Source organism: Pristis pectinata, chromosome 10, assembly GCF_009764475.1.
Source record: "Pristis pectinata isolate sPriPec2 chromosome 10, sPriPec2.1.pri, whole genome shotgun sequence".
NCBI classification, from domain to species: Eukaryota; Metazoa; Chordata; class Chondrichthyes; order Rhinopristiformes; family Pristidae; genus Pristis; species Pristis pectinata.
In genome coordinates this window covers 7,172,079-7,188,134 of record NC_067414.1, presented here as the reverse complement: position 1 = coordinate 7,188,134, position 16,056 = coordinate 7,172,079, and the positions used below count along the sequence as shown (strand labels likewise).

Genomic DNA, 16,056 nt, shown 5'->3' with positions numbered 1-16,056 from the left:
TAGCTTTCCTTGGATCCCATGAGATCTAATCTTCCAGACCAGCCTTCCATGAGGGACCTTGTCAAAGGCCTTGCTGAAGTCCATATAGACAACATCCACCGCCCTGCCCACATCAATCCTCTTGGTTGCCTCTTCCAATAAAACTCTTAACAAATTCGTGAGATGCGATTTCCCACACACAAAGCCATGCCGTGTCCCTAAGCAGCCCTTATCTATCCAAACGCTGGTAGATCCTGCCCCTGAGAATCCCCTCCAGTAACTTACACTGATGTCGGGCTCACTGCCTTTACCAGCCTGCAACAGGCTTTTGAAGTATAACTTTAAGAAAGAAAGAAATCAATTTATGTGCCAACTTAAATATGGAACATAATATGAAAGTGGCTACAAAGGTTAATAGGACAGTAAAAAAGGCATATGGCATGTTTGCCTTCATTAGTGGAGACATTGAGTTCAAGAGTCAGGAAGTTACGTTGCAGCTTTATAAAACTTTAGTTAGGCCGCATCTGGAGTATTGCATTCAGTTCTGTTTGAGTGACCGCACAAGTTGATAAGGTGGTAAAGAAGGCGTATGGCGTGCTTGCCTTTACTAGTCAAGGCCTTGAGTTCAAAAGTCAGGAAGGATATGTTGCAGCTTTAGTTCTAGTTAGACCACATCTGGAGTATTGCATTTCATTCTGGTCGCCCCATTGTAGGAAGGATGTGGAGGCTTTGGAGAGGGTGCAGAAGAGGTTCACCAGGATACTGCCTGGATTAGAGGGCATGTGCTATGATCATAGGTTGGACAAACTTGGGTTGTTTTCTCTGGAGCGGTGGAGGCTGAGGGGAGACCTGGTAGAGGTTTATGAGATTATGAGAGGTATAGATAGAGTAGACAGCTGGTATCTTTTCCCCAGGGTTGAAATGTCTAATACCAGAGGGCATGCATTTAAGGTGAGAGGGGGAAAGTTCAAAGGAGATGTGCGGGGCAAGTTTTTTTTATACAGAGAGCGGTGGGTGCCTGGAATGCGCTGCCAGGGGTGGTGGTGGAGGCAGATACGATAGGGGCATTCAAGAAGCTCTTAGATAGGCACATGAATGTGAGGGAAATGGTAGGACATGGACACTGTGTAGGCAGAAGGGATTAGTTTAGTCGAGCATTTGATTACCAATGTAATTGGTTCGTCACAACATTGTGGGCCGAAGGGCCTGTCCCTGTGCTGCACTGTTCTATGTTCTGAACCTGTCCCCCAGTAGTATCAGCCCCTTCAACCTTTAAAGAAATGTTTTTAAAGTACAGTCACTGTGAATCTGTTGATAAGTACAGCAGTCAATTCACAGATATCAATATTCAAAAGTAGCAAATGAGGAGGAGGAAGAGATAATTTTTTCGTTTTGTTCTGCTGCGTGAGTGAGGGATGTTGGAAGAACTCGCCCATCATTTCAGTCAATCTCCAGAGGACTTTTACAGCAACCTAAATAAGAAGCTCCAGTTAACGTCTCGTTAAATGCAGCAGGGGGGACAATGAAACAGTCAAAACCGCAGCATGGTGCTGGTCTGTAACATAACCCTTAGACAGACAGACGAGAACTACCCACTGAGCCAACCCAACAGTGATCAGATGGACCCTGGGCTTTCAAGCTGGTGGTAAACTTTCTTTAGCAGAGGAGGGAGATTGGAGGTGGCATAGTTATGGAAGTGCAGTAATCTTGTTCAATGATAATAATCAGAGTGAGTCAACTTTCTGGGAGAGTGAACACTGAGCAGAAGTTCAACTGGACCAGCCACAAATGTGTCGACATGGGCGGGTCAGAGGCTGAGTATCCTGTGGTGAGTAACCCACTTCCGGACACCCCAAATTTATTCCATTGTCTACAAAATGGAGCACTCTCTGCCTGCCTGGATGTGCACAGCTTCAGCAGCTATAGTCTACAAGAGTTAACTGTAGTCATCTATATCAATGATGTGGATGAGAATGTACAAGGCATGGTTAGTAAGTTTGCAGATGACACTAAAATAAGTGGTATAATGGACAATGAAGCAAGTTATCAAAAATGTTACGGACTCAGTGAAAGTCCCTTTAAGATAGAGAGTGTGTGTGTATGTGTGTGTGGGGCGTGCTTACGTCAATAGAAGATAAAGGACGTAATGACGTTGTTGAAGAAGTCAGAAGAAGGAGAGAGAGAGAAGGGAGAGAGACACCAGCCTGCTTGTTTTCTCTATCGATGGATGAGAAACAATAACTGTGTTTGCCACTGAAACCCAAGTATGAAAGTTGGAAGTAATCCGGTGGAGTTCACTTTGTTGCTGACCTGTAGAAGGAAACAGGTATTTGTATGTGGACGACCACGATTCGGATGCTTTTCGGGGTGAGGAAGTCACTACCGAGTAAACACTGGAGTGTCGTTTGGGTTCCATCGTGGAACATTTGGATTTCATATGTACTCTCTCTATGTTTCTCTACGTCTACATCTTATCTTCAGACAACGGTGGTTGTTGAAGAAGCCCTTGCTCATGTTTCACCTTATGGCTTGCGGAACTGAACTTTAAGAACCATTCCGGAACTGGGAGTTTTGGACTTTGCCACACACACACACGACGAGTTTAGTTTTGGGGTTAACGTTCAAGGTTTAACATTTTTGAATTCTAACATACTAACATTTTTACTTTTATTTTACGTATTATCATAAGTAGTGATTAATAAAATAGTTTTTAACACTGAATCATGCTCAGTGTGTTTCTTTTGTTGCTGGTTCGTGACAAAAATTACAGGGGGATTTTGATCAGCTGGGTAACTGGGCCAAGGAATGGCAGATGGAGTTTAATTCGGATAAGTGCAAGGTGTTTCAATTTGGAAAGTCATATCCAGGTAGGACTTTCACAGTGAACGGCAGGTCTCTGGGGAGTGTTGTAGAACAGAGGGACCTCGGAGTACAAGTACATGGTCCCTGAAAGTGGTGAAGAAGGCTTTTGGCACGCTGGCCTTCAGAAGTTAGGGCACTGAGTATAAAAGTTGGGAGTTCATGGTGTGGTTGTACAGGATGCTGGTGAGGCTGCACTTGGAGTATTGTGTTCAGTTTTGGTCGCCCTGCTGTAGGAAAGATGTTATTAAACTGGAAATAGTGCAGAAAAGATTTACAAGGATGTTGCCAGGACTTGAGGGACTGAGTTATAGGGAGAGGTTGGACAGGCCAGGACTTTATTCCTTGGAGCATAGGAGATTGAGAGATGATCTTATAGAGGCGTATAAAATCATGAAGGGCATAGATAGGGTGAACACACTCAGTCTTTTTTCCAGGATGGGGGAATCAAGAACTAGAGGACATAGGTTTAAGGTGAGAGGGGAAAGATTTAATAGGAATTTGAGGGGTAACTTTTTTGAACAAAGGGTGGTATCCATGTAGAATGAGCTGCCGGGGCAAGCGGTTGAGGCAGGTACAATAACGACTTTTAAAAGACAGTTGGACAAGTACATGGATAGGATAGGTTTAGAGGGATATGGGCCAAACGCTGGCAAATGGGACCAGCTTGGATGGGGCCTCTCGGTCGGCATGGACCAGCTGGGCTGAAGGGCCTGTTTCCGTGCTGTTTGACTCTATAACTCTATAAGGAGAAAGCAGCCCCGGTGTTTGGTACTCTAACCACTACGCTAAGCATTCATTCCCTCCGCCTTTGCCACTCAGTGGCCCCAGTGGGTACTACCAACAGAATGCACTGCAGTTACCATCCGAGACACCTCCTCAAGCACCTCCCAAACCTGAAACCTCCATCACCAAGAAAGACAAGGGCAGCAAGCACATAGCAAAACCTCCAACATGCAAATTCCCACTCCAATTCTCACACCATCCTGACTTGGAAACACATTACCCATCCATAAGACCGTAAGATATTGGAATTGGAATTGGCTTATTATTCTCACATGTACCAATATAGGAGCAGAATTAGGCCATTCGGCCCATCGAGTCTGCTCCGTCATTCAATCATGGCTGATATTTTTTTAACCCCGTTCTCCTGCCTTCTCCCCGTAACCTTTAACCCCCTTCCCAGTCAAGAACCCATCAATCTCTGCCTTAAGTACATCCAACGACAGGCAACGAATTCCACAGATTCACCGCCCTCTGGCTGAAGAAATTCCACCTCATCTCAGTTCTAAAGGGACGTCCCTTTATTGTGAGGCTGTGCCCTCGGATCCCGGACTCTCCCACTACTGCAAACATCCTCTCCACATCCACTCTATCCAGGCCTTTCAGCATCACCATTTCTGGGTCACCATTTTTCGGGCTACATCCCGGAACTCCCTCCCCAAGAGCACCTTCAGGGGAGGGGTGTTAGGGGTTCGAGAAGACAGTTCACCACAGCTTCCCAAGTGTGATTAGGGATTGGCAATAAATCTCAGCTCCATCTGTGATTTTCACACCTCCCAAAGGATTAACAATAATAGGGTAGTGAACCCAGAAAAAAACAACAGTGGGGTGTAGCAAAAGTGGCTCGGGAATCACTGAAGTAGAGCTATGACGCAACTTATCCATGAAATCTTTTAAGACATTACCTTCGTCCAAGTTCCTTTGAATCCAGTGGATATATAAAGTGTTGCTTGGCCTCCATTTGCACACCTACTCTTTTCGCAAGCGTCGTCGGGCAAGTTACAGACATCCTGACCGTTGTTGCCTGAACTACACAACAGCTTGCACTGCCTGTGATTATGGGACGGGGAAGTCCTCGGACGACTGCTGCGGTGAATACCTTCTTCTGTTTCAAATACGTTTGCCGAAAATTTAGATACAGGCTCCTGGAATTTCAAAAAGTGAATTATCAACTGTTAAAAGAAATTTAAAGGGTAGCAATAAAACAAAGTTTGGTAAATTGGTTTATTATTGTCACATGTACTGAGGTACAGTGAAAAACTTGTCTTGCATACCGTTCGTACAGATCAATTCATTACACAGTGCATTGAGGTAGTACAAGGGAAAACAATACAGAATGAAGAATAAAGTGTCACAGCTACAGAGAAACTGCAGTGCAGATAGTCAATAAGGTGCAAGGTCATAACGAGGTAGATTGTGAGGTCAAGAGACCATACTAGGAGACCGTTTAGTAGTCTTATAACAGCAGGACAGAAGCTGTCCTTGAGTCTGGTGGTACATGCTTTCAGGCTTTTGTATCTTCTGCCTGATGGGAGAGGGGAGAAGTGAGAATGTCCAGGGTGGGTGGGGTCTTTGATTACTTTGGCTGCTTTACCGAGGCAGTGAGAAGTGTAGACAGAGTCAATAGAGAGGAGGCTGGTTTCCATGACGTGCTGGGCTGTGTCCACAACTCTCTGCAGTTTCTTGCGGTCTTGGGCATAGCAGTCCCCATACCAAGCCATGAAGCATCCGGATAGGATGCTTTCTATGGTGCGTTGATAAAAATTGGTAAGCGTTGACGGGGACACTTCAAATTTCTTTAGCCTCCTGAGGAAGTAGAAGCGCTGGTGAGCTTTCTTGGCCATGGTGTCTCTGTGATTGGACCAGAACAGGCTATTGGTGATGTTCACTCCAAGGAACTTGAAGCTCTCAACCTCTCAACCTCAGCACCATTGATGTAGACAGGTGCATGTACATCACTCCCCCTTCCTGAAGTCAATGACCAGCTCTTTTGTTTTATTGACATTGGGGATGAGTTTGAGAATTTATTTGAAGACACAGGTAATTATATAGTGTACTTCACAGTCTCAACAAAAGATTTTACTTAAGTGTTGTCTGATACAACTACTGAGTCCGCTATTGGGCTCAGTAGTAGTATTGGACAATAGTATTAGTCCAATAGTAGTGGACCCAGCCCAATTCATCACGGGCACACCCCTCTCCACCATCGGCAGTACCTCCAGGAGGTGCTGCCTCAAGAAGGTAACATCCATCATCAAAGATCCCCACCATCTGGGCCGTGCCATCTTCTCACAGCTACCGTCGGGCAGGAGGTACAGAAGCCTGAAGTCCCACACCACCAGGTTCAGGAACAGCTACTTCCTTTCAAACAGTCAGTTCTTGAACCAACCTGCACAAATCTAATCACTACCTCAGCATGGCAACACTCTGACCACTTCACACTAAAATTGACTTTTTTTGTTCTATGTCTGTGTCCTTACATGTAAAAATTATGTGTAATTTATGTTTACTTTATGTTTTTCTTGTGAATGCTGCTTATCTGATGCTCCAGGCACATAGCATCAGAAAAGGAGCATTCACAAGAACTACATAAATTATACATAAATAATACACAATTGTTACAAGAAAGATGCAATTAGAACAAAAAAATGTCCATTGTCGTGCAAAGTGATCAAAGTGGTCATAGTGTTGTTACACTGAGGTACTGATTAGGTTTTGCCGGTTGGTTCAAGAACCGAATGGTTGAAGGGAAGTAGCTGTTCTTGAACCTGGTGGTTTGGGACTTCAGGCTTCTGTACCTCCTGCCCGATGGTAGCTGCGAGAAGATGGCATGGCCCAGATGGTGGGGATCTTTGATGATGGATGTTGCCTTCTTGAGGCAGCACCTCCTGTAGATACTACCGATGGTGGGGAGGGATGTGCCCGTGATGTATTCAACATTATCAGGTTAGGTTCATAGCCTATTTTCTGTAGTAACTACTACCAAAATGAGTTAAATCGACAGCAAAAAAACAAACTGTTGGAGGAACTCAGTAGGTCAGGCAGCATTTGTGGAAGCAAATGGACATTATGTCCTTCATCCAGTCCAAATGAAGGGTCTTGACCCGAAACATCGACTTCCCATTTGCTTCCACAGATGCTGCCTGACCCGCTGAGTTCCTCCAACATGTTGTCTTTTGCTGCAGATTCCAGCACTTGAACTCTCGTGTCTCCTAGGTTAAATCCATGTTGCCTGATCAGGCAACCGATTGTATCTAGGCTATGCAAGATTGAAAGTGTGAGAAACAGGAGCTGTTTGCCAGATTTTAAAGAAGATTCAAGACGAGGAATTATTATGCACAATATCAGAAAATGAAATTTGCTCCGTGCGTTCTATGCTATGTTCCTCTTGTGGTTAGTTTATGAGTTAATTCCATGCATCCGATTCTTGTGAATTTAAAAAGGGCAAGAACAGAACAAGTCTTAATCCACTGGGTGAATGCCGCTGCTAAAATAGCAGAAAGGCTGACATCACGGGGGTTGCGTTACTTGTTAATCTGCTGATAATCACCCAGGCTGAATCAGAACATAGTCCTCATCATTCAGTCTTGGATCAGGGTGAACAAAACCAGTTCCACCGAGGGACTGTTTATCTGCGGCACAGAATTAAAGCGAGGATTAATTTCTTTGCATCAGACAATGCGGGATTTTAATTCTGACTTGCTGACACGATGGTAAAGTGGTGGAGCACAAGAGGCAGTCTCTCCAGCCCCTGCAAGCCCTTAGAAAAACAATCTAACTAGACCCACTCCTTTGCTCTTCCTCAATGACTGTGCAGACATTTTTTCATTCAACGTTCACCGCATTCATTTACGAAAGCTGTTACTAGATCTGCCTCCAACACCCTTTTGGACTCTGCAGAACAAATACATCCTCCTCTCTGCTCAGGGGTGTGTCTTAAGTCTGTGTTGTGCAGTTAATTAAACTCCTGTGTTGATATATTTCCTTACAACTTAGAAGTAAGATTGAAAGAGTGCAGAGGAGATTTACTGGAATGTTGCCAGGTCTTCAGGAGTTGAGTTACAGGGAAAGATTGAACAGGTTAGGACTTTATTCCTTGGAGCATAGAAGAATGAGGGGAGATTTGATAGAGGTTTACAAAATTATGAGGGGTATAGACAGAGTAAATGCGAGTAGGCTCTTTCCACCTAGACTAGGAGAGATAAGTACGAGAGGACATGGCTTTAGGGTGAAAGGGGAAAGGTTTAGGGGGAACATTAGGGGGAACTTCTTCACTCAGAGAGTGGTGGGAGTGTGGAACAAGCTGCCATCTGACGTGGTAAATGCAGGCTCACTCTTAAGTTCTAAGAATAAATTGGATAGATACATGGACGGGAGAGGTCTGGAGGGTTCTGGACTGGGTGCAGGTCAATGGGACTAGTGGAATAAAGTTTTGGCACAGACTAGAATGGCCTGTTTTCTGTGCTGTAGGTTCTATGGTTCTATGGTTCTAAGGGGCTTGACCCACTGAGTCTATGCCAGCTCACAGAGAAATCAGAGAGAATAAGCTATTCTCCCCACGTTCCCATCAACTCCCCCCAGATTCTACCCCTCACCTACACACTGGGGGCAATTTACAAGGGCCAATGAACCTACCAAACCCACTCATCGTTGGGATGTGGGAGGAAAGTGGAGAACCCAGGGGAATCCCATGTGGTCACAGGGAGAGCGTGCAAACTCCACGCAGACAGCACTGGGGCTCAGGATTGAACCCAGGTCACTGGAGCTGTGAGGAGCAGTTAGACACCACTCTCTCACCCTAACTTATTCCACCCAAACCCCTCATAATGTTCAACATCTCAAGTAACTATCCTCAACTGCAAGGAGAACAACCTCACTCATGATTTATAGACATTTATCGGTATTGGTATTGGTTTATTATTGTCATTTGTACCGATATTATTGTTTATTATTGTTTATTATTGTCATTTGTACCAGTGAAAAACTTGTCTTGCATACCGATCGTACAGGTCAATTCATTACACAGTGCATTGAGGTAGTACAGGGTAAAAACAATAACAGAATACAGAGTAAGGTGTCACAGCTACAGGGAAGTGCATTGCAGGCAGACAATAAGGTGCAAGGTCAAACAAGGTAGATTGTGAGGTCAGAGTCCATTTCATCGTATAAAGGGAACCATTCAATAGTCTTATCACCGTGGGATAGAAGCTGTGGTATGTGCCCTCAGGCTCCTGCATCTTCTGCCTGATGGGAGACGGGAGAAGAGAGAATGACCTGGGTGGGTGGGGTGTTTCATTATGGTGGGTGGGGTGTTTCATTATGCTGGCTGCTTTACCGAGGCAGTGAGAAGTGTAGATAGAGTCCATGGAGGGGAGGCTGGTTTCTGTGACCACGACTCTTTGAAGTTTCTTGGGGTCTCGGGCAAAGCAGTTGCCATAACAAGCCGTGATGCATCCGAATAGGATGCTTTCTGTGGTGATAGAAGTAATGAGTAGATCTGCAGAGAGCAGCTCGCAACGAGTCGCCACGCAAGGTTTACCTTGCTTCTACATTCCATATCACTACCGATAAAGCTTGCAATTCTGTATGAAGCAGTCTGACCAACTTACCCTGCCCTGTCAACGATGTGCAGAGCTGGACTTCAGGGGCTCTCTGCTCCTGCCCCCACCTTAATGTGTAGCTTACCATCTCCATTATATCTTTCACTTACTTTGAATAAAATGCAGTGTCCTTATGAAAATTTCTGCACATTTCAGAATTGTTGCAAAACTATTTCCAAATGAATGCATGCAATCAATAATGTTATTACATTGGAAAATGATGCATTGAAGAAGGATGTTCACATAATCATAGAACAGTACAGCACAGGAACGGGCCCTTCGGCCCATGATGTTGTGCTGCACTAATTAAACTAATGATGCCTAATTACACCCTTCTCTTCTGCCTACACATGGTCCATATCCCTCTATTCATGAGCCCATCTAAGAGCCTCTTAAATGCCTCTATTGTACCTGCCTCCACCATCACCCCTGGCAGCGCATTCCAGGCACCCACCACTCTCTGAGTAAAACAAAACTGCCCCGTACATCTCATAGAACACAGAGCATTACAGCAAAGTACAGGCCCTTTGGCCCATGATGTTTTTTATCCCGTTCTAATATCTATCTAACCCTTCCCCCCCACAAAGCCCTCCATTTCTCTATCATTCATGTGTCTCTCTAAGAGTCTCTTAAATGTCCCTAATGTATCTGCCCCCACAACCTCTGCCGGCAGTGCGTTCCATGCACCCACCACTCTCTGTGTAAAAAACTTACCCCTGACATCTCCCTTATACCTTCCTCCAATCATCTTAAAATTATGCCCCTTGTGTTAGCCATTTTTGCCCTGGGTAAAACTCTCTGACTGTCCACTCAACCTATGCCTCTTATCATCTTGTACACCTCCTTCGAACTTACCCCCTGTCACCTTTAATGCATGCCCTCTGGTATTAGACATTTCAACCCTGGGAAAAAGATACTGGCTGTCTACTCTATCTGTGCCTCTCATAATCTTATAAACTTCTATCAGGTCTCCCCTCAGCGTCCGTTGCTCCAGAGAAAACAACCCAAGTTTGTCCAACCTCTCCTTACAGCACATGCCCTCTAATCCAGGGAGCATCCTGGTGAACCTCTTCTGCACCCTCTCCAAATCCTCCACATCTTTCCTATAATGGGGCGACCAGAATTGAACGCAACACTCCAGATGTGACCTAACTAGAACGAAAGCTGCAACATATTCTTCCTGACATTTGAACTCAAGGCCTTGACTAATAAAGGCAAGCACCTTATCAACTTGTGTGGACACTTTTTTCAGGGAGCTGTGGACTTGAACCCCAAGATTCCTCTGTACATTAACGATATTAAGGGTCCTGCGATTAACTGTGTATTTTACCTTTACATTTGATCTCCCAAAGTGCAACACCTCACGCTTGCCCTGTCAGAGTAAAGCCGGTACAAAACAGCATAAGGTTCCTCTTAAAGAAAACAAAATGCTAGAGAAACTGAGAAGGTCAGGCAGCATCCATGGAGAGCAATGGATGCTCGACCCGAATCATCGACTGTCCATTTCCTTCCACAGATGCTGCCCGGCTCGCTGAGTTCCTCCAGCATTTTGTTTTTTCTCGCCCCAGATTCCAGCGACTGCAGTCTCCTGCATCTCCAAAGTTCCAGTGAACTGGATCAGAATAGTAAACAACTTCCATCTTCAACATTTAAAGAAATTAGCTGCTCTACTGAGGTGTGGCAAAACACGGGCAAAGTAGGTGGGTGTGATAACAATCGACTCAAACAATCTCATGGTGGTCAAAGGTTATGTTTACCAGAGTTTTAAATGTCATTTTCAGATGTGAAATCAGGTGATGTCTAATTGTGGCCCCAGATTAGCTAATCATTAATGTACACTTTAATGTGACAGAAGTGACCTTGTGATTTGCCACACAGTACTGAAACCTGCTCAACAGTTATTCCTCAGTGCTTCAATTACGATGCAAACACTCCTTACTTCCTCATAGTGATTCTCCATTTCTTCAGCTTCTTGCTCAGGGCTGGCTCTGTGACCAATCCACCTGTCACCACCCGAGGAATGTTTGAACTCTTGTCTGCTGGAAGGGAGTTGCTGTTTGGATTGTGAAGCAGCACGGAATATGTGACTTAAGTCCCAGTCAGGAGTGGCTAAGTTGGTCGGGGTCTTTGGATGGCCTTTTAAAGAATCCTACGGGGAAGAGACAAAGATCAGCATTAAATGTACTGCAAGTGCGTGTGTGGGAAAATAAATTTACTGAACAGTTTATCTGATGCATCAGCTATCAGATCACGTGGTTCAAGTATTTGTGCAGTAAAGGTTTCGGTTTGCAGGTATGTGCTGACAAGTTGTACTGCCCTTATTGCATAACCTTCACTCATTACTTGAATCACCCTCAAAACCAGTCACACAAGAAAATCCAAATGAAAGCCAATTTTTTTTAATGCCATTCAGACATTAAGTAACATGTCGCCTTTGGAGAATTCAAAATTGCTGTCCATTGGTGTAAAAATCAAAAGGAATATTATTAATGTTAACATAGATTCATCAAGGTACAATTTCACAATCTTTTGGGTGGGAAGGGGGATCGGTTTAATCTCACAGGAGACATTTATAATGGTGATAACACAGATGAATACACTTTCAGTAAAATAGTACTCCACCCTTGCAGATTCCGTAACAGAGTAATATACAGGCATTTCTGATCAATATTCACATCAGAATGTTAACAGAGGAATATATAGACATTTCTGATCAATATTCAGTTTGGAATATTCACCTATATGAATAGAACATAGAACATTACAGCACAGTACAGGCCCACATTTTATCCTGCTCTAAGGTCTATCTAACCCTTCCCTCCCACATAACCCTCCATTTCTCTATCATTCATGTGAATGCAAGGATTTTGGGCAAACCTTCTTGTGTGCACGCAGGGATTAGTTTATCCAGTGCACTTTCCATGTTTAGTCAGTTTTGTGCTAATCTTGGCAATGTGCAGATCAAACGCAAAGTAGCCAGGTGAACAGTGAAGATCACATTACTATAGCCTATTAATACACTCATGTATATCCTTATTCTTCACTGCAAACAATGGTTCCTAATTCATTCAATTTAAGGCCAGTTATGGTGCTGTCGTCCAAAGCACATTAAAGCATGGGTAGAACACTAGGTGGCACAGTGGCACAGCAGTTAGCACCTGCTGCCTCACAGCTCCAGGGACCCAGGTTCGATCCTGGCCTCGGGTGCTGCCTGTGTGGAGTTTGCACGCTCTGCTAGTGACTACCTCGGTTTCCCCTGGGTCCTCTGGATTCTCCCCATATCCTGAAGCCATGCCGGTGGGTTAAGTTACCCCTCAGCATAAGTAAGTGGCAAAAGGAATAAAAGTGGACTTGCTGGGGCTATGTGGGAGGGAGCAAACTGTAGGGTTAAATGAGATGACAGGATTGCGTCACTGGGATCTGGCATGGACAAGTAGCTTGTGTTGTAATAAGGTAACATGCCCAATCACATTTCACGTCACGTTCCTTAGATAGAGGAGTGTTTAATAGTCCATGTGACAAATTGTTTTGTTTGCTTTATTTACGTTATGTTCTTGAGACAACCTGCTTTCTTTATTCTTTTCTTTCATTGACCCTCGTTCTCACTAATTAAGAGTTTTAAAACTAATTCACACAATGTATTTGGAAAGTAGTTCTATTGGAATAGCAGTACTGAAGCCACATTTAAACTCTAAAGGTGGTTAAACCTTGTTTTCCCAGAGATTAAATAGGAAGTAACTAATAAACATCACCTTAGTTGGGAACTCCCTGGTCCTTGGGTCAAGTATTGTAGTGACTCTACTCAAGGGTTGTGGACACAGCCCAGTGCATCACGGAAACCAGCCTCCCCTCCATGGACTTCGTCTTTACCTCTCGCTGCCTTGGCGAAGCAGCCAGCATAATCAAAGACCCCACCCACCCGCGTCATTCTCTCTTCTCTCCTCTTCCATCAGGCAGAAGATACAGGAGCCTGAGGGCACGTACCACCAGGCTCAAGGACAGCTTCTACCCCACTGTGATAAGACTATTGAACGGTTCCCTTATACGATGAGATGGACTCTGACCTCACGATCTACCTTGTGACCTTGCACCTTATTGTCTACCTGCACTGCACTTTCTCTGTAGTTGTGACACTTTACTCTGTACTGTTATTGTTTTTACCTGTACTACCTCAATGCACTGTGTACTAACTCAATGTAACTGCACTGTGTAATGAATTGACCTGTACAATCAGTATGCAAGGCAAGTTTTTCACTGTACCTCAAGTGACAATAATAAACCAATACCAATACCAAAAAATTCCCAGATTTTTAGACACAAAGTGGCTGGGTGCCCTTTTGAACAAGATTATCATGCAGGTAGGAAGATAAGTAAATACATTTCAAATCAAAATCACTGATGAGAGGTCGGGCAAAATACTCGCGCCTTTGCTAAAGTAGTCGGCTGTGATTTAAACCAGAAACTTGCGTAAAAAAGCAACAACTGGAGGAACTCAGCAGGTCGAGCAGCATCTGTGGGGGGGGGGGGGGGGGGGGAAACAAATTGTCAACATTTTGGGTCGAGACCCTGCCTCAGGACTGAGAGTGGACTTCTGAGAGTTACTACTCCACTTACATAGAAAGCCTGACTGACACATCAGTGCAGGACTGCTGCTGTCAGAAGCAACATCTCCTGGATGAAACATTGAATCTTTCAATGAATGTATTAGGTTCCATGACAATGTTTGACTAAGATTTCCTCCGGAATTATTGACAAGTTATCCCCCAATGTACACCACCAAAGGCAATGAACAATCTGTTGGAGGATAAGAATTCTTTATTAGTCACAGGTACATCGAAACACACAGTGAAATGCATCTTTTTGTGTAGTGTTCTAGGGGCAGCCCGCAAGTGTCACCACACTTCCAGCGCCAACATAGCATGCCCACAACTTCCTAACCCGTACGTCTTTGGAATGTGGGAGGAAACCAGATCACCCGGTGGAAATCCACGCAGACACGGGGAGAACGTACAAACTCCTTACAGGCAGCGGCGGGATTTGAACCCAGATCGCTGGCACTGTAATAGCGTCATGCTAACCGCTACACTACCGTGCCTGCCCTAAGACAACTAGATAGGGTAGATAGGCAGTGTCATTTTCTCAGGGTAGAAATGTTGAATACCAGAGGGTATAAGCTTTAAGGTGAGAGGAGGAAAGTTTCAGGGCAAGCTTTTTTTTACACAGATAGTGCTGGGTGTCTGGAATGCATTGCCAGGGGTGGTGGTGGAGGCAGATATGAGGCATTTAGACAGGCACGTGAACAGGCTGGGAATGGAGGGATGTGGGTTATATGCAGGATGAAGGGATTAGGTGTCAATAGCTTAATTAGTTCCACACAACATCGTGGGCTGAAGGACCTGTTCCTGTTCTATGTTCTGTGTTTTTATCCAGTATCTGCAGTCTCTTGTGTCTCCAAAGCCACAAAGATACTTTTAATGACGTTACATCTCTGTTTTATTTACTTCACTGTTCATGCATGAGGTGGACAAATTTCCACACAACAATTCTGGTTGCCTCATTATAGGAAGGATGTGGAAGCTTTAGAGAAGGTGCAGAGGGGATTTACCAGGATGCTGCCTGGATTAGAGAGCAGGTCTTATGAGGATAGGTTGAGTGAGCTGGGGCTTTTCTCTTTGGAGAGAAGGAGGATGAGAGGTGACTTGATAGAGGTGTACAAGATTATAAGAAGCATAGATCGAGTGGACAGTCAGAGACTTTTTCCTAGGGTGACAATGGCTAACATGAGGGGACATAATTTTAAGGTGATTGGAGGAAGGTATAAGGGGGATGTCAGAAGTAAGTTTTTTACACAGACATTGGTGGGTGCGTGGAACACACTGCCGGCAGAGGTTGTGGGGGCAGATACGTTAGGGACATTTAAGAGACTCTTAGATAGACACATGAATGATAGAGAAGTGGAGGGCTATGTGGGAGGGAAAGGTTAGATAGATCTTAGGGCAGGATAAAATGTCAGCACAACATCATGGGCCGAAGGGCCTGTACTGTGCTATAGTGTTCTATGTTCTAATAGTGTTGGCTCTAAATCACTATGGAAATTCTCAGGATCAGGAAAGGTCCATGTGTTTGATTTTTATTGACTGAGTTGAATACAGCCAATCATAACTAATGCTTCATGCAGACTGAGGAATAGTCTGTCCACCAACTGCGGCTTGGTCAAAAGTCCGTGCCGACTTGGACGGGAAGCAGAGGGTTCTTCTTGATAGCCCAACCCAACCACAGGGAAGTTTGCAACAGCCAAATGGCTTCAGGTGGAGAAGTATGGAAGCCCCACCACAGAGTACCCTTATCCGGGTTAAGCCAAGATTTCAGGGTTTGGTCACAGCTTAATAGTTTATAAACGTCTCAAATGTTAAAAACTGTTCAAATTCAAGTAAATGATTAAAAATATATAAAAAAAAGAAAAATTAAGAACGCATAAGCAATTAAAAGCATTTAAACTTCAAATAAAACAATTGCAAAAAATACTGTCACCATCACCCAGTCTCTTTCCCCTCCTCCCCCCCACTCTATCTGCCCATCACCACACACCCCTCCCACTGGGTCCCCTCACCCACTGTTCCCGTCTGCCTTCCACAGCTCCTTAATTTGGGTCCACGCTCCACCTTCCTGTCCTATCAGATCCCACCATCGGCAGCCCTTTGTCACCCTCACCTCTCACCTTCCGGCCTCTTGTCACTATTTCCAATCTCCTCTCCTCCATTTGCCTATCACCCCTCCTCACTTGGATCCACCCATCACCTGCCAGCTCTTGCCCGACTCCTTCCCCTCACCTCTT

General features: G+C 44.6%; 1 protein-coding gene across 1 annotated transcript in view; it reads right to left on the bottom strand.

The window, feature by feature from the left end:
• LOC127575150 (uncharacterized) overlaps positions 1-11,453 on the bottom strand; it is a 172,045-nt gene extending 160,592 nt beyond the window's left edge. The window contains exons 1-2 of the mRNA XM_052024841.1: positions 11,161-11,453; positions 4,527-4,766 (exon numbers count right to left, since the gene is read on the bottom strand). Coding sequence (XP_051880801.1) covers positions 4,527-4,766; positions 11,161-11,181 — 261 coding nt within the window. The 5' untranslated portion in view covers positions 11,182-11,453. The remainder of the gene's footprint in view (positions 1-4,526; positions 4,767-11,160) is intronic.
• Between the last annotated feature and the right edge of the window lie 4,603 nt (positions 11,454-16,056).